At 41.1% G+C, this 18,791-nt stretch overlaps 2 protein-coding genes across 3 annotated transcripts; one reads left to right on the top strand and one right to left on the bottom strand.

Annotated features, from left to right (window-relative positions):
- Window positions 1-225: 225 nt before the first annotated feature.
- Window positions 226-5,354, bottom strand: tmed7 (transmembrane p24 trafficking protein 7). Of its 2 annotated transcripts, none has more exons than XM_080892858.1 (4): window positions 5,264-5,354; window positions 4,785-4,980; window positions 3,172-3,417; window positions 226-2,204 (listed from the first exon to the last, which is right to left on the bottom strand). In XM_080892858.1, exons 2-4 carry the CDS (start codon window positions 4,941-4,943, stop codon window positions 1,968-1,970), a joined length of 642 nt encoding a protein of 213 aa, XP_080748984.1. In that variant the 5' UTR covers window positions 4,944-4,980; window positions 5,264-5,354; the 3' UTR covers window positions 226-1,967. The 2 variants fall into 2 exon arrangements, with proteins under 2 accessions (XP_080748984.1, XP_080748983.1); XM_080892857.1 differs by having other exon boundaries at window positions 5,256-5,350.
- A 3,523-nt stretch (window positions 5,355-8,877) lies between these two features.
- Window positions 8,878-17,911, top strand: LOC308404255 (RNA-binding protein MEX3B-like). Its single transcript, XM_080894222.1, has 5 exons — window positions 8,878-9,613; window positions 10,533-10,771; window positions 10,961-11,006; window positions 13,575-14,290; window positions 14,607-17,911. Exons 1-5 carry the CDS (start codon window positions 9,025-9,027, stop codon window positions 15,015-15,017), a joined length of 2,001 nt encoding a protein of 666 aa, XP_080750348.1. The 5' UTR covers window positions 8,878-9,024; the 3' UTR covers window positions 15,018-17,911.
- Window positions 17,912-18,791: the final 880 nt, after the last annotated feature.

The raw sequence follows: 18,791 nt of genomic DNA, 5'->3' as shown, positions 1-18,791 counted from the left end.
ATTGTGTTATCTAGAAACCCAACACCTCAATGTACAATTTATTAATTAATGGTGACTAAATAAGTGCAGAATTTAACATTTAAACAAAAAGTTTATTCATCCATCCCACAATAACTTAACAACTTCCCACAATGCCTCGGAGCTAAACCTGTGCAAATGGAAATGCCAAAATTGCACCACATAAAACATGGCGACCTCTGGAGAGAGAATAACAGATCAAATTGATTGTTCTTGAAGTTTTTGTTGTTTTTAATCACTTCTATCCCAAGTAGGACACTTCTATAAACCTGGACAATAAAATGAAACAAGCTTTTTTGGCTTCTTTCAGTGGGATAATATTTGTACACTGAATTTTTTTTTCTTTTCCCATCCCTGACTGAAAAGGTTTAACATATAACCACAATCTTTTAGCTTTCGATCTGTTCTCATCTCTTTTCATATAGCTGTGTATAGTAAAATTATGTAGGTTAAAACAGCTTCTTTATACTTGTGCTTTAGCCAATGTCTATGTGAAAGAGATACATTTACAGTAAGATGTTTGTAAACCACAAATAAAGATCCACGTGATTCCTGCCTGAAAGTCAAAACCACCCAGGTGAACTAAGCCCATAAACCATTGCATGTGACCTACACTAGTACAAAAAAACTGCTCACCGAAATTTGTAGTGAAACCCCTAAAAATAAACATGCATGTTTAAGATTTCTTTCTGCACTGCTAAATAAATGTCAAAAAAGGGTGAGATGAGTTTTGAAACATCAAATTATAACTCGTATTCACTTGAATTATCTTCTATTCAAGCAACAATTCTTCCAACCACACAAATGTTACAATATTGTTGTACAAAACCAAATGGACAGCGTCGGCTCAAAGAAAGACAGTGACTTAAGGAACTGGTGCACCTCTAACAGCTGGGATTGCCACTTAACAGACAAAACGATGCGGTTTTAAATACAAGAATGAGTCATTTCTTTTTTGTCTGCCACAGAGTCACACAGATGTAATAATAAAAAACAACAACAACAAAAAAAACCTACATCCCATATGTTAGAATTTATGTTGCACACTTAAACCGATCAATATTTCCCCCAATGTAAAAGAGAGCAAATGGAAACAAAGCAAAAACGTACTTTTAATTTATAGAGATTTTCTTTAAGGAATTAGGTTTGCAGTCACTCGTGGTATACCTTCTGCACTTTAATTCAATCCTTCAACCCAACAACCACCTTATGAACAAAGGGTGTCAAACTAATATTGGATTAAAGGACTGCTTACTCTCTGCAGAGCACAGCAAACTCCTTTCTAACTACTATCTAAAATGGCAAAGCCGATCAAAACAAAAAACACAACATCTACCATTTCTCACTTAATAAAGTGAGTTTTAGTAACACAGGAAAAAAATGCAACAGATTTTTCATAAACAAATCCAACCTTCGCACTGAGAGTGTGGCTTTTGAGAGCTAGTGCAGATAAAGACAAATATCTGCAGTATCCTTATAATATGACTACATTTAGTCCCAGTATCCACTTGGGTGCTTATTTCAGAGCAGTTTGGGATGAAAATTGGAACAGATCATGAAGACAGGGGTTAGAAAAGGACACATTTAAAATAAGAACACATTTAGAAATCATTTCAAATATTCAAATGACTTAAAGTTTTTCTTTAGCTATATGGCCGGTGCTTGAACTGCTTCAAATACAGATAGTTACAAGCAACACAATCAAGTCTTCCTCCTGTTTTTTTATTAATCCTCAAAAACACTTTTAACCCACAACTATTTTTTCTCCTCAAGACTAATTTGCATAAAGTTGTAAGAACAGCTGTACTGATTTAAGAGGCCGCATCAGATTGTAGGACCTGGCCGCTTGATATGATTCAATTACAGATCAGCGCGGCTGTTCCTATGCACTCCATGCACACAAGCTCAAGAACAGACAAAGGAAGTGATGAGTCAGATCTCAGAGGCTGTTATGAGCCCACACGCGTTGTCGTGGTCTTCTTGTCAGAGAAGAAGCTTCGCAGCAAGACCACCTGGCTGATGCTGACCACCAGAAGGATAATGGCTTCTCCGATGGACCAGAAAGCGACGCGGGTATTGAGGTCCTCGGCGCGACTGCGTCCCTGGGCCTCACGGAGGCGAAAGTGTGTCTGATAGTCGATCACCGACTTCAGAGCCTCATGGATGGACACGCAGGCTGACTCCATCTGTAAATGGTGAAGATTGGAAAACAAAACTGATTTTAGATTTTTGGAAGATGGCTGAAAATATTTACTAAATTCATCCACCAGGAACATTAAATCTGCAGGGCTGACAAATATGAGTCTGTCACTTAAGGGAGGGGTGGTTCTTGTATTTATATCATTGGTATTCTTTTGGCAACAGTGGTTTTGGCAGTGCTTTTTAATTATATTTCCTTAGCTAATATTACAGTAGGCAGATGATATTTTGTGCTTTTTCTAGTCTGTCTGAACAGACATATATTTCAGTATTTGAACATCCCACATCTTGCTGTCTTTTTCTGCCTTTAGTTTTGTGCCTGATAAATGACAACCATCATTTACTTAATCTAATGAAACACAAAAAGGTGATAAGGTCAGACATTTCCAGAAGGAGGGGACTAACATCTGCAACATTTAGCAGGAATTTTCCCCCCATTATTCTAAAAAGAATGACTCCAGCTCAGCCATATTTTTAGGATGTAATCAGCTTCCCTGAAGTAATTGCACAAAGTTCAAACGGTCATTTTCTGGGTTTGTCTGGGTCTCTCCAAATGTCTTTTTTTTGTTTGTTTAAAATCGTTCTTTGGTAGATCACTGGTTAGGATCACCGTCTTGCTACATCACCAAATTTCAGCCTTCTTTTAGTTGATATTATCTTGTGAGAGTAGCCACAGTACTGAGATTTCATTTACAGATAAAGCTTGTCTGGTGACCCTTTCTATCTGAATAAAATAAACAAACTCTGCAAGGTGGCTGCTCTGCTTTTTGGGGGTTATTTATCACCAGGATTTATTTGCTTTTAATTTAAAGAAACTGTGTTGGTTCATTTGTGCAACCAGGATGAAGACAGGGTAACCGTTTAGGTTATTTCGCCCTAACAAATACAATGAAGGAAACATCAGTGAGAGAAACAGGCAGTTAACAGGTTTATGTGTGCATCCTCACAGTTTACCTGAGTAAGAGCAGTGACTCTGTTCTCGTTGGGGAAAAGTGGAGGGTCATCGCCAACCTGGAAGTCAAAGTAAACTGTCTTATGGGTGAAGGTGGAGAACTCATTGCTGAAGCAGAATTTGTAGGTGCCGTTCTTGGCTGCTGTGAAGGTAAAGCTGTCATATTGCTTCTTCATCTCCTTATAGAGTGTTGTGCCATCTGGGTCCTCCAAGCGGCAGTCCACATCGTAATGACCACCGGTCACCACCTGGGAATCGAAAGCACAGAAGGAATGAGTAACAAAGCCAAGGAGGGGTAGGATGGATACTGACAAAGTGTTTTTAAAAATATATATGGATAGCGTTTTTGCTTACAGGTCAGATTCTTTATCAATTTCATGTCTGAGTCCTACACATGTTTTCAGTGTCAGTGCAAATTAATCTGAACACAGTGTAGAAACAGAGTTTAAAACAACTGCCCCAACATAAGATAAGACAACCTTTATTAGTCCCACACGTGGGAAATTTGTTTTGTTACAGCAGAAAGTGGACAGTGAAAAGTTATATATCATCAGATTGTTATTACAGGCTAATTATGCACACAATTAAAAATAAAAACAATCACCCAGATTAATCTTCATTTATTGCACTTTTTCTCTTTTTTGGCAAATACACTTGAGGCACCAGTATGTGATTATTGCACTTTAAAAATAACACAACACTATGATCCTAATGCATACTTGTACAATAATTCCCCACTCGACCTGTGGGCTCGTCAGCCCTTGGTATTTCTCAAGCTTCTTGTATTCCTTCTTCTTGATTCACTTGGTATAGCTACATCCATCACCGTGGCCTTCTTCCTCTGATGGTCCACCATGTGGACATTATATTTGATTGGTTAACCATCACCAGTTTGTTTGTCTGCATCTGGAGGTCTAAATGGATGTTAGCTTGGGTTACTCTCAATCACCTTTGGGGTGTATCCCATTTTGACCTCCGGATTTCCAGACCATACTCGTCAAAGATGTTCCTGTATACGATGCCACACACTTGGTTATGGTGTTCAATGTATGCCCTGCCTGCTAGCATCTTGCACTCTGCTGTTATGTGCTGGATTATCTCTGGGGTATCTTTGCACAGCCTGTATGATAGACCTCGACCTCTAAGGATCTTTTGCTACCATGAGTAGTGTTTCTGTGCCGTCTACCCTGTCAAGCTTTAACCAGCCATTGGTAGAATCTTTCAATATCAGCCACTTCTTGTGTTTGTTATACACCCTGCATGTGTGTGTGTGTGTGTAGTTCTAGTGAAATGTTTAAGGCACATGTCACAGATAATGAACAAGATCATTTAATAGTATTTATTACTTATAACTAGGCCTGCGGCTACCTGGACACCTCTTATTAAATTTAAATATTTACCTGAAGATCTTTCAGGTAGAAGTACAGTAACTGAGTTGGTTTACATTTCTAATGTTTATCAGACATGCACATGAAGCTGTTCATGTCCCTGGGTTTTCATCTTTGACGCCTGATACAGATTTCAAGGGGACAATCTATACTCGATTTAATTTGGGGGGGGGAAACGACAAGGATGATTCGCATGGATGGGAGGGATCGAAAGAACAGACACGCACCTGGAACTCCAGGGTGCATTTGGTGCCCATGATGATGTCTTCGTAGAAACACTGTTTAGCGTTGTCTGGCAGCTCAAAAGTTAGCTCGGAGCCGAGCACCCACCCACAAAGCAGCTGGGCCCAGAGCACCTGAAGCAACACCCGAAGCGATCCGTGCATCCTGAAGACTGAGAGCCGACAGCTTCTAAGAAAAAAACTGTAAAAACAACAGATTTAAAACTAAAACCGTCACCGAAGGTGGCGAAAATACCGACAAGGAAAACCCGGACACTGATATAAGCGGCTAGCTGCTAGCTTAAAGCTAACTAGCGAGCTAGCTGGTCTTTATATTTTAGAGAAAGAAAGAAGCTCGGGATTTGTAATATGTTTCAATGGTTGCTGTGTTGTTGTTTTATTAGGATATAAGTAGTAACAGGCGTTAAAATAAATCCAAATATTTACGATTTTAGATTATGTTTTACTTAGAATTACCTACTCACCCCAGTCCTCACCCGGATGCAACTAATGCTAAGACGCGTATTACTAACGACACATCTCATTGGCCGTCATCCGTAAAAGCCCGCCTTTGCTTGCTCTCACTGGTGGAAAAACATAAAAGGAGGAGCCATTGTAACATCACGTGGGCCACAACCACGTAAGTGTGAGCAAAGCGTAGCTTCCCTTTTAGTACCTGAATCCAGGGCTCCAACGTGGCCGCCGGTTAAAATGAAAGTGAAGGCAGTTTGAATGGAGTAGAAATGCTGCTTAAGCCCTATCGGTATAGCATGGTGGTTACATTTATGTTACTTATAACCAAATTTCATTAGACACATTAAATGTTTCGTAACAATTTGGGATATTTAACCCCTATGACAGCGTCACACTCTGGCAACAAAACATGTTTTTTTGTTTGTTTGATTTGTCTTGTTTGTTTATTTCCTTTTGTCTTTTTTGTTATTACACTGTGCCTTAAGTTTTATATTCATTTATTTTTATATAATGACACAATATATAAGGAGTAAGGGGGTGAAATAATCTTTAAAATTTACCTGTATGTGGATGAATGTGTGAAGAAGTATATTTGGTTGTTGAAAGGAAAATTTTGATTTCATTTATTACTAGAAAAACATTTTGGCTCATTTTCTCAGTTGCATTATGGGTTTAGACCACTTTTCCAAACTACTTTGAGCTCTACTTTGGGTCCTTTCTGTATGGTGTAAAATGAATGACTGACTTAAATATTAGTGGATAGTTTTCATTCACAATATGTAGTAGACTTGATTTTAAAGGTTATCGTGCCAGATAATGATCTATTTTCCCTGTGTGTTTAAAACAAATATATAGAAAAAATTGTTTTTAAAACATTTTTGCTGGAGTTGAACATTGCAAAGTAACCCCTAAAATCATGAAAAAGAAATATTGCTCTTGAGTACATATTAGCATTTCTGTTGTGAATTGTAAGAATGAAAAACAAAAACAAAACTATATCATTCTATTCATAGCAGGCTTACCTTTTAAATGTTCAGGACAGCTGTCTTCAAACCCTTGCACTTTTCCACTTAGAGATGTTATAGATGGCAAGGAGCCAGACTTACATCGATCCTCTTGCCTTGCAAATAAAAACTCTCCATGCCTTCATTATACATTTACATCCCATCCCTATAAGCATTTATATTTATCTCTCAATCTTTATGCCAACAAAACGCACACTGAAAACACCACAATGTCTTTCTCTCACATCTAATATTCATGTACTCATTTAATACTTTTGGGGTGTAGACCATGCCAACACCCACAGATGTTGTATCATTTTAATATTCCCATGACACAACGCCCCTCATAATGTACGTTGAGTGCATCTTCCTGATAGTTGTGAAATTGCATCTCACCCTGAAAACAAGCTTCACATGAACATGCAGTGTGTATGCAGCAGTGTTGGGACTAACGCGTTATTAAGTAACGCGTTACAGTAACTACGCTATTATTGTGGTAACGAGCACGGTAACTAGTTATTATGCCAAAATCAGGAACGCGTTAGTCGTTACTGGGATTTAGATAGGGTCGTTACTCGTTACTTCGTGTGGTGGCTATCGCGGAGCTTCCACAGATTCAGTAACATTAGCAAGTGGTGGAGGCCAGCAGGTGGATGAAGGAAAAGGGACGCAGAAGGAAAAGAGACCCGAGGCAGCCGCCGGTCCAAGTGTGAACTGAACTTCAGGTAAGAAGTTATGACCTGCAGTCTCTCTGGGTCAGATATGAACCAAGTTTAGGTGGAGTTTATTTTCGTTATTCTGACTTTTTCCGTACTGCATGCTAGCTAGCATGATGGAGTTTCTATACAGCTGGGTGGTGCTATGAAGTTAATGATGTTGAACTTTATTTTGTTCATAAGTTATTAGAGTTGCCAACCGTCCCGTCTGGTATTCAGAGAAAATATTAAACGTTTCTTATTGAGGTGAAAAGGAACAGTTTGTCCCGTAATTCAGCTACAATGAAAAAGGCACAAAGCTGGAGTTATTCTGTCTTTGCTGCACAGCTGCCTCTTCTTCTTTCATTCTCCCCCCTCCCTCTCCCGTTTCTACTTCAATCATGAAAACTGATCAGTGATCAGCTGATCGGCTCTCTTGTTTGTTTATCGCCCACTTTGCGCCGAAAGAGGAAACCAGCGGATGTCGCACTAAACAACAGCAGCACTTTAAGCTTGATCAGCTGTTAAAATTTATTTAATATTAATTTCTAGTATCAGCTGATGTTTGCTGGAGCCACAGCTGTAAACCTGCTGGTCATGATATGGTTTGGTTATCTGGTGAGAGGGAAACATGAAGATGAAACCAGGAGATGTCCTTACTGAATCATCAGAGCTGAACAGGTGATGGAGAAACAGGTTTACCTTTTAGGTGACAGGAATGAGTTGAAGGGAAGTTATGAACTGTTTCTGAGAGACAAATAACCCCAGGATCCTTTTTTAGGTAGCTGACAGCTGGTAACTGTGCAGGGGCGGGTCTAGCAAAGTGTGGCCAGGGGGGCCAGGTAGGGCATTAACAGGGAAAGGGGGGCACAAAGAAATACTTTTCTTTCTTATTCTCATTTAAAATGTCTAGCTTTTAAAAAATAATTATCTGAATCTTACAACAAACGATTGATAGATTGATGCATATATACCATCAAGACAGTGAACATCACTGTCACAACAGTGTTTATTTTCATTCAAAGGCTTTATGATTTTTCCTATAATGGTCAAAATGCCCGGGACAATTTTCTGTCCCAGTCCAGCCCTGTATGCAGCTCATCTGCAGTCTGGTGTTACCTACATCTTCCTATTCAGAAGGCAGAATTTCCGAGTTCTGAGTACAATTGAAAGCACCACGACTGCAGTTTTTGTGTTGGATGTAAAAGGCGCACATGACGCTGTGACGTTGGCTAGAATCATGGCAGCAGTCAATGACGGTCCAGGCGTGGGATTTCTCTCGTGGAAATATGCACAATATCTTTTCCTTTCTATTGGTAGGTGGCACAGTGCACTTGTGGCAAGTAAGCAAGCTAGAAGACTGGCAAAGTTATGGAAGAAACACATTAACAAGAGAATTCTGAGTAAAACCAAAGTTACTTTCCCTAGTAACTAGTTACTTTGAAAGTAACGAGTAACTTGAAGTAACTGAGTTACTTTTGAGAGAAGTAACTAGTAATGTAACTAAGTTACTGTTTTAAAGTAATTTACCCAACACTGGTATGCAGTGAAAGCAAAACATGCCACAGAAATCAGTTAGATGGATTTTATGGTTGGGTTATGGTTAAGCAGGAAATAAAGCAAATGCATTATGAAGCAGGTGTCGAATGAAAGGTATCAAAAACAGTCAAAGGTTAAGAGGAAAGACTAGAGTTTAATTAAACGAAAGTGGGAGAAAGTAGGTGTGGAGAAAGGAATGACTTTTTCATCAGACACACTGGAACATCATTAAAATATTCAACTGTGGAACAGCTTTGCGTCTTTCACTTTCACGCCCCCCCGCCGCCTTTTCTGAACGTTGAAATGATTGGGTCGACGCTCACTCCATACCACTTGGGGCAGTAGTGCGCCAAATAATCGAAAGCCAGCTGTAAATGCGCCTCAATAAAGAAGAGAAGAGGAGCGCCGTAAAGACAAAACAAAGCCACACATTTCAACGAACAGGCGCTGGTCGCTTTTTTATTTTTTGTAATCAAACAAATTTCATTCATTATTCATAACGATTACCGGCAATATCAATAAAAGGCTTGCATCATGCCGAGTAGTACGTCTTTGCTGGAGGCCGATGAGGGAGAGTCCGAGGTCCCACCGCCGCTCCTGCACGCTTTCGCCGGTATGGGCCTTGACGAGCAGCACGGCGCTCATAGCCAGACGCCCGAACTAGCTGACGAGAGCCTCCCCTTTCACCACCTCCCGCTCTCCCATTTCAGCCTCCTCGGTACGGTCCTCGACTTGAAGCCCTTGCCACTGCCTCGTCCGCCCTCGGGAGACGAAATTAACAAAACGGCAGCGGCTGAGGACGAGCCATTAGTTGCAACCGATTCCTCGTTGCTAACGCAGGCCCACCACCGCAACCAACACCTCCTTTCTGGGCCGGCTAGCTCCGGGATGGAGCACATCGAGACTGTGTTGCTATACAACGGAGACGAGCGGGACGATCCTGCGGTCGGCGGCGCTCTCCCGCCGGCTAACAGCATGACGATGCTACCGTCCGGCGGGTTCGGGGAGCCGGATTACGGAGAGGCCGAGACATCACTGTTGAACCGGCGTAAGAGCGTAAACACGACCGAGTGTGTGGCCGTACCGAGCTCGGAGCACGTCGCGGAGATCGTTGGCAGGCAGGGTGAGTCGCTTTCTTTTTGACTGCTTGTGGAGCTAACGTTAAGGTGCTAACGGAGTTTAGACTAAACTTTGTGGGGAGAGTTAGGCAGGACCGAATTAAGGGACAAAATAAAGAAACTTGAAGAATCGCGAGTTTATCTTCTAATTAATTAAAGGCGTGGAACAGAAAAGCAACGAGATAAAACTAAGTTATAGCTTAAAAAAAAAAAATCGTCGCGAAGAAAAGTGGCATAGTCAGCTACTAGCTTAGCATTCCTCCCCCTTCAAACTGGGTCAACAATAACACCCTCGCCCAACACCCTGAAAAAAGTTTACAGCTAAAGTTTTATTGGTCTCCGGAACCCACTCTGTGGCCTCGGTGCAGTAGCTCGCCTATATCACGGGTATGCTGTCAGTGAGCCTCCCCGTAGCCGTGTTTCGCTGAGCTAAACCAGCCTGGGCTTTGTCTCGGAGGAGAGGGCACCATTCTTTTGCCACATCAGCTGCAAGTTATAGTTAGCTCCGTGACATAACCGATATGATTTCAGCTAAACATCCCCTCGCTGTTCTTAGACCCTTATATGTGGTCTTTGTTTTATCTAAACTTTACATAGATGGCTGGACTCGGTTAGTGGGGCAGTGTGATTATGTTTGAGAGTAAGTTGGGGGATGGTGCACAGACTGCGGTGTTGACAACAACAGGAAATGGCTCTGGTAATGATGCTGGACTCTCAACCACTGCTGAATGGAATATTAAATTTATAAGCTATGCAACTTTTATGTGGCATTAATGACTGGACACCTGTGCTGTAGTGCTTGTGTCATGATCTTTTATTAGTTCATTAGTTTATTAGGAGATGCAGAGTTTCAAGAGTTCAATGTTGAATCTGTGAAGGTTAATGTGGTTCCCTTATGTGTTTTTTAACTTGCCCATGTGACAGGCTGTAAGATCAAGGCACTTCGAGCCAAGACCAACACCTACATTAAGACACCAGTGAGGGGGGAACAGCCAGTCTTTGTTGTGACGGGGCGTAAAGAAGATGTGGCCATGGCTAAAAGGGAGATCATGTCTGCGGCTGAGCACTTTTCCCTTATCAGAGCCTCTCGGAACAGGACCGGCCCTCTTACTGCAGGAGCCAGCCTCGGGACTCCGGCTTTACCTGGACGGACTACCATTCAGGTCAGCAAGCTTGACTTTAAATGAAAAAAAAAAAGAAAAGAAGTCATTCAGGGGTTGAGAACAACCGTTAGGATGACTCTGTGTTATTAGTGTCAGTATCTAGGCAAAATTATTGTATAAATAAGGCTCTCTGTTGTGTTTTGTATTTTAAAGTGTGTGTAGCTAACCTTTATCGTTTTAACTGTACAGGTGCGGGTACCATATCGTGTTGTTGGGTTGGTTGTGGGTCCTAAAGGTGGGTATTTAATTTGTATTGTTTGCATGTATGTAACTGCTGAAAGTCATAGTTTTAAAGAAAGTCTCTAAAACAAAAATCAGAATTGCCCTTTAGCTTAATTATATGTTGTTTTAGCATAGATGGCAGGAAAGGTGTGAAACATACAATTTAGGACAAAAAGAGTCAGAAAAACAAATTTCATGTTAGTAGATGCAGACTAAAAGTGTTTTTTGGATGATATAGGCACTATGGGACTGTTCAGTTGTGTAGCTCTGCTATCAGGCCCCACATCTAACGGCTTTCTGTTTCTGTGTTGTCTAATGGATATCCTGTATTTCTAAAAGCCTCTGCATCTTGATATCCATCAGCTCAAGTCCAGAAGATTCCCTGTCGCTCTCAGCTAGTCTTTGTACACATTAGCACCTGTGTGTGGAAAAAGCCCTGAGGCTGATTATGATTTGCTCACTGTCTTTAACTCTTTGCCCTGTTGACATTACCAGCTGTGTGTCAAATAGCATGGGCTGTTTTTTTGTTTGTTAAACCAACCAAACTTGCGATAATACCTGTAGAGGAAGTGGTGACGTGTCAAAAAAAGTCACTGGAGTTGAAAATTTAGGATGAAACACTGCGTCACACAAACACAGAGTCGAGAGGTGTGCTGTGGAGTATTTACAAGCATCAAAATGCACTCTAGGATATTGTTCTCGGTTAAAAACACAGTATTGACATTTGATAAGGTTTCCACACTGGATCTGAATTCAGTGTTTTGGTCAGGTGGTGTGGATTTCAGCCAGATGAGTCAGTAGGCCAGCCTGTAGTTGAGCACTGTAATTACTGCACAGCTGTGCTGTTTCCATTTTCAAAGCAACACACACAATGATTAAATAGATCTGAGTGTGGGGCGCTGGTTTGACTCACTGGGTTGAGCAACGGTGATGCATATGCTATAAGGTTAATGCTGAGGCCCGCTTTTGAGTTATGTCTTTCTCCAAGCTTCTCTCCTGTCCTGTCCAAAAAAAAAAAAATCTATAAAAAAAACAACAACCAAGAAACAAGTGTAACTGCCGTAAATGCACAATACTGTCGTTTAGAGCAGGGCGATATGACCAGAAATATTTATCACGATATACATTTGAAAATTTGCGATAACGATGTAACTGACGATATAATTGACACTAGACAAAATACTTTACAACTCCACAACTTTATTTGTGCAAAAAAACCCATCAATGTATTTTCACTTAAACAAGCAGCTGTTTTTTTTATGTGCATTAAAGTTATATAAAAACTTAACAGTGCAAATTCCTTGCTGACAGTTTAACCAAAAGGCATTTCCAGTGGAAATTGGCCGACATATTCTCAGTATAACCATGTATAATATCCACGAAACTTAAAAAGAGGTTATACACACACAATACGGTAATATTATGTTGAAGCGCAGTACGTATCACTCCGCGAGACTCCTGTCTACGATAGCCGTAATGCTCCGACAATCCATCAAGCGGTGCGGGTTCGTAGCTTAGCAAAGTCGTACTAAAACATTCGACAGATTTTCGAGTGCGGTGTACCACATAAAATCGTTTCGAGGTCAGTAAACACAACCAGAATTCATACATAAGGCACATGGGATTACAAGGGGCACTGTCGATTTTCAGGAAAATCAAATGATTGATTTTAAGTGTGCCGTATTTTCCAAACAACACGGTAATAACGACAGCCCGCTAGCATGCGCTACCAAAAATAGTGCTTTGTTGTGTATCTGACGGACGAAAGCTAAACCAGTTCCACACCACTGAAGTTGCAGCATTTTTACAAACCAATTCTGGTTCATCCGTTTCATTTAACGATCCACTTTCGCTCTTCTCATTCTGCTTTTTCTGCCATGTGTGTATGTAAACAAAGGCACTGCACATGCGCGTTTTACCATATTCTATCGTGATATTTCATTTTCCTATCGTTGCCCAAAATTACACCGGTATCATCATGAACGGTATGATATAGCCCAGCCCTACTGTCGTTGTGATTAAAATCTTGAGTATTTAGCTGTGACTGCAGTTTCTGTGTGACTCAGCTTGGCCTATTTTGTCAGATTGTCAAGCTGCAGTTGTTAAAAGACAAACAAGTACACAGAGCTGTTAGTGATGCAGTCTGAGATTTTGATGGACTATTATTTGATTTATGAGATTTGTACCACCAGCTACTAAAAATTAAGTGTCCATGTGCCATTTGTTTGCTTTACATTGGTGGCTGCTCATATTAAACATGGACAAAGTTTCTGATCATGAGGTTAAGGTTAGGTGACACTTTTGTTCAAGCACTTTTTTTCTACTCTTGTATCTGTGTGACGTCAAAGGGGGGAGGGGTATATCCCCAATACAGCAATCTCACTGCTCTGACTATGAGGACCTAAGCCCCGCCCACGTCATATTCAGACTCTTGAAAATGTGAAAATGAACATATTATATCCACTTCAAACTATAACCGACAGTCATGTTGCAAAGTGAGCAGAACGTTGATTGAGTCTTTGTATTCAACATGTGTGTCTCATGTTTTGAGTGAAAGAGCTGGTCTGGTCATATCTTTCAGGAGCAACCATAAAACGCATTCAGCAGCAGACCCACACCTACATTGTGACGCCGAGCCGGGACAAAGAGCCAGTGTTCGAGGTTACGGGCATGCCGGAAAACGTGGACCGGGCGAGGGAGGAGATAGAGGCCCATATCGCCCTCCGCACCGGAACCTGTGGGGGCATCGAGGCTCCAGGTGTAGACAACAATGACTTTCAGTTCAACGGGACAGATGTCAGCTTCGAGACATCGGCTGTTTTGGGAGAGGCCGGATGGCTTCAGGCAGTTGCATCATCACCAGGCGGCGGTGGCTTGCTGCCACTAAACATCAGCGGTACTCAGCGAGTCAATAGCAATATCAACAATGGCGCCAGGATGTCTTCCAACTACCGCAACGACAGCTCCAGCTCCCTGGGCAGCGGCACCAGCTCAGCCGATTCTTTTTATAGCAGCGGGAACGTCAACCGACTGGCAGACGTCAGCCCGACCGGCCCGTTTAATGCCAACGCTAACAACAACAGCAATGGCGGCAGTGCAAGTTTCTGGTTTGGCGAGGGCCTTCTTCCTGTGGGGTCTGAGGAGCTGGTTGGGCTGGGAGGTGGAGGCTCCTCCTCAGGATTTGACCCATTAACCATTTCCACTGCCCATTCGTCACACCCTACTGCACAGCCACACATCTGGAGCCCCTTTGTGGACCACCAGCCCCTCCAGGCCTTTGATGCTCTTCAGTCTCAGGTAAGAGAAATTTAACAGCTGCAGTTTTATGGCCTCCTGTGCAGTTTTATTTTAGTCTTTTTATGGTCAGCAGCGTGCAGGGGGAGTTTGATATGCAAATTGCAGGCTCAGAACTGTGATTTATCACAGATGTGCATTTATAAGGATTTTGTTATAACATTAGAAATCCCTTAAAAAATGATGGTGGATATAAAACTTGGTAAGCTAAGTTAATATGTTGTTTCTCACTAACTTATTTGCCTGCATAGCTCAATTTTAACATAAACTTTTTGATGGTGTCCATTTATCTAATCTTCAACACCTATGATGTCTCCAGACAAGCCAGCCTGGGACACCCCGGCTCTCGCCAACCTTCTCTGGGACCGATGCCCTGGAGCATCCTCAGGCCCAGCGTGTTCACCGGGGACCGTTTGGCTCGGCCGGGGCTCTCGACGCTCACAGGTTCCCCTCTTACAGCTCAGCCTTCTCCTCCTCAAGTGAAAGCACCGCCTCCTCTTCCTCCCCTCCCGAATCCTCGCTCGCCTATCGACTGGGGCTCGGATCAACAGGGAGGGGACAGGATTTGTGCGTCCAGTGTATGAATAACCAGGCGATCGCCGCCTTGGTTCCTTGCGGCCATAACCTCTTCTGTCTAAATTGTGCCACCCAGATATGCCAGGGTCCAGATGCTGTGTGCCCTGAGTGTCTGTCCCCAGCCACCCAGGCCATTCAGCTTCACAATATGTGATTTTCTTCTTCTTCTCTTTTTTTCCCCTTAATTTCCTTTATAACTGATTAGAGATCAGCCTGCCCAACACTTATGGTTCATGACATGTGTGTGTGTAGGGGAGGGAAATACAAAACTGACCCCAGGTCAGTGTCTAAGTGTAATTCTCATCTGGCTTCCTTTAAGCTGGTGAAGCAGAGTAGGTGAATAAGGAATGATGTTGATTTAGGGCCGAGGTTAGGGTGCTGAGCCCGTTCACGTGCCTGGTATTGTGAAGTCTTCTTCCTTGATTGATCAACGAGAGGGTTCGAAACCCTCTATGTAGCATTGGGGGGAGGGTGGGGTTGGGATAGATATATTTTTTGATTCATATTTTCTTTTTTGTCCTTAAAATCTTTAGTTATTGTTATTTTTTTGTACCTACCTATAATTTTATTTGTTTTAAATTGAGTTTGAATTCTATTGGCCTTTTTTGTCTACATCTCAAACGTTTTTTTTTTCTTCTTTAAAATACATTGAATTATGGCCAAGACCCTTTGCCTTTATTTTAAGTAAAAAAAAAAAAAAAAAAAAAAAAGTAGAGGCAAATGAGTTTCCATGAGTTCCACATGTGACTGTATAACTACACTATTAAGGAAAAATAGTGTTCTTCTTGTTACTTAAAAACAAACAAACAAAAAACCAAGTTAATGCAGTAAATCTGATACAGCGTAGGTCGTCTTTTCAGAATTCATGTTTCCCAGATGATTGGTGCAAATATCATCAGGCTACCGGCGCACACCTGCGCGTCTTTAAAAAGGATGTTTACATTCAGTAGGACTTGAATGAGAGGTTTTGAGTACTGCTAATATAATAACAGTGTAACACACACGGACACACACCCGCGGCGTGTTTTGACTTTATTAACTACAATTTGAAAGTTGTCGCACTCCAACGGCAATCTCTCGTTGCCTCATTTCTTTATTCTTTTCCCAGAATAACACCGACAAGTGAGTAACTTTTTTTATTACTTTTGGGGTCGAGATACCGCTTCAGTATCGCCACGTTGCTTTCCACTTATACTTACAAACTGTTTACGGTAAACTTGTGCCTAATTCCACTCTGAGTGTAAACAGAAGTAAACCGGTTCAGCGGACACATGGCGTTGCTCTATCTTTAAACAAACTTGTGGCCTTTTTTTGGGAAGCCAGTAATGAATTCACAACACTATCTTCAGATCCAGATTTTCGGGCTCAAAAGAACACAAGCTGACAGACCGAAGTCTTAATATATTTGTCGAGGTTCAGTCTCCCAAGACGCTCCTCGCTGGAACAAATCTTGTCTCACGAGGACGCTTTCTTTCGCTTCCTATTTTCCCAAGCTGATATCGAGTGTTGCGTTCATATTTTTTGGCACCAAACTTTCTTATTTTGTCCATTTCTGTTGTCACATTTCCCCACCCCCACCTGAGTTTATTTACTTCTAATTTATATGTCCGTTACGACCTTGTATGGAAACAAAGTACTGTTTTTCAGCCAAAAACAGATATGCACAGCTTGTACCTTTGGAAACATTCCTCCTCCCTGTTGTTAAAGTATTTACTCTTACTTAAATCACACCTGGGAGCAAAAAAGAGATTTTTCTGAAACTATGAAGACAGCTGTGATCTGGAACAAATCCCTGTACTGTACAGGCAGGCTACTGATTCTTTTCTTTTTTCTTTTTGTAGACATCTCAGTAATATCCTTCTCTTTCACTTGAATGTCGACTCGTTTGGACGGCTCCACCCCGTGGCTGTCTCTTCACAGCTTTTCGGTTGGAAGTCAGGAAAATGATTCCAATGGGATGCAAAACTGAGATGAAGGCCGCTCGTTGCTTCACTTTTGTAATCCCACGTCTCTTCTGCCAGGCCTATGCAAAATTCATCTCAGCACGAAGCACTAAGTGAAGCTTCTCGGGTTTCAAACAAACAAACTTTGGGGTTAAACTTGTAGACAGAAATAATCCGTCTGTTTATTTTAGTTTTTTATTCCTATTACATTTCAGTTCTTTAATGAGATGTTTTAACGGTACACACTTCACCTTTAACCAGCTCAGTTGCTTTTGTCCTGTGCACTACTAAGCACAGAGCTTCCCCATTATCATATCACACTATTGACTGGCCGGGACAGGCATGTTATCGACTTTCCTCTCACCTTCTCATCTCAAATCGTAGCTTTAAATATCTGTGTCTTTAGACTAGTACAGGACAGAATGAGCTCACGGACACTTTTAAAAGGGGGAAGCACTGGAACGAGTTCAGCTCGGACTGCGCTCGCACTACATTAGGTCACTGCTGTCTCTCTGGTGTGTGGACACTGGATTGCAGTCCCTCTAGCATTCCAGCTGTAAACAGTATTTTGGGAGTTTTTACACAGCTTTGCTCCGTTTCTTTTTAATATCCATCATCTTGGCTTTCATAACAAAATGCAACCAAACAAGTCCCGCTTCTGCCCCCCTCTTTGGGTCATCCATCCGTCCCGTTGTATTCTCAGCTCTACGATGAGCCGATCTCCTTTTAGTCTTTCTCTCTCTGAGGGAATGCAATACACTGTCGGCCCTCAGTTTATCGATATGAATCTATTTACATTTTTGTGTATGTATTATATAATGTTACTGTTAATGACTGATAAATATACAGAACTTATTTTTATTTTGTTACATTTCATATATACATAAATATATATATCTTTAAAATGTTTACAATAAGATTTTTGTAAAAAAAATGTTTCTTTTTTTTCTTTAATTTTCTGAGTGATTAGGTGAACGAAGAGTTGGAAACACAGACATGTTTCCACGCAGGAGAGTGTCAGTGCTGTCTGCTTGTAGTCTAGGTATTAGTTTACAGTATTGATCATAATAGTATTGATAACTGCCGTTTAAACCTAGTGGAAAATGGAATGTGCATCACGAGCATGTCTTCATAATTTACCGCCAATGTAAAGCATCACACTGCAACTGTAAAAAGGCCAAGGATCCAAGCTGCCTGTCATGTCTGTACACCACCAAATTAAGAACGGTATACTATTAAAATGTATCTTAGATTATCTCTATATAAATACATATATTGTTAAGCTGTACCAACAGTTCAAAGTATTTGCTAATTTTACTACTTTTGTTATGTATATGTAGGGGGAGTCTTATGGCATATAAATTCTTTCAAATTGAGTCAGGAGTTTAAAAGCAGACTATATTTTATAACGGCCTTTTAAGTTATTGTGGCCAAAGCACTGATATTATATATTTGCTGTAAAGAGAATTTAAGAGTTTTATTTTTCTGATATTAAAGTTACTTAATAAAGACTGTTTCATTTTAAGCCATGCCAGACTGCTGTCATTTTTTTTCTTTTCATATTTCCCGTGGGATTGTTTTCACGAGGAGTTCAGATTTCATCAGAATTACAACATACGGGAGGATGTTTTTTGCGATTGAGTGGGAAGGTTCAGGTGAAATTTTAAGTTATTATCTCAAAAGTTCAACTCAGACTTCTAAGTAAGTTGAAATTTTGGAACGCTAACCTTGAAACTCTTATGAGAAGGGTTTGTTTGTTTGTTTTTTCCCACCAGTGGCAGAAATAAGCTTTCATTTTAACAGGTATTCCTGACGAAAGCAGCACCACACTCCTCACTAGTGAGCATTAATGTCCCTCAGGACCTGCAAAAATTGAATTATTGGATCAAGATTGCAGAAAAAAGAACGATGCAAAGTGCAGCCTTTGAAAAAAATATTGATATGGAGTTGGGTAAGCGTTAAATAGCACGAGGACTTTGTTCTTT

This window comes from Rhamphochromis sp. 'chilingali' (genome assembly GCF_963969265.1).
Source record: "Rhamphochromis sp. 'chilingali' genome assembly, chromosome: 10".
NCBI lineage: Eukaryota > Metazoa > Chordata > Actinopteri > Cichliformes > Cichlidae > Rhamphochromis > Rhamphochromis sp. 'chilingali'.
Note: the sequence above shows the minus strand (reverse complement) of the source record. Positions and strands in the feature narration are given on the sequence as shown.

Excerpts from the sequence above, each read along its gene's own strand:
- tmed7 (XM_080892857.1), bottom strand. The coding sequence starts at position 5,323 with ATGAGATGTGTCGTTAGTAATACGCGTCTTAGCATTAGTTGCATCCGG. Across the intron at positions 4,981-5,255 it reads GTGAGGACTGGGGTGAGTAG|TTTTTTTCTTAGAAGCTGTC; the intron begins GTAATTCTAAGT and ends TTGTTTTTACAG. Across the intron at positions 3,418-4,784 it reads AATGCACCCTGGAGTTCCAG|GTGGTGACCGGTGGTCATTA; the intron begins GTGCGTGTCTGT and ends TTCGATTCCCAG.
- LOC308404255 (XM_080894222.1), top strand. The coding sequence starts at position 9,025 with ATGCCGAGTAGTACGTCTTTGCTGGAGGCCGATGAGGGAGAGTCCGAG. Across the intron at positions 10,772-10,960 it reads CTGGACGGACTACCATTCAG|GTGCGGGTACCATATCGTGT; the intron begins GTCAGCAAGCTT and ends TTAACTGTACAG. Across the intron at positions 14,291-14,606 it reads TTGATGCTCTTCAGTCTCAG|ACAAGCCAGCCTGGGACACC; the intron begins GTAAGAGAAATT and ends TGATGTCTCCAG.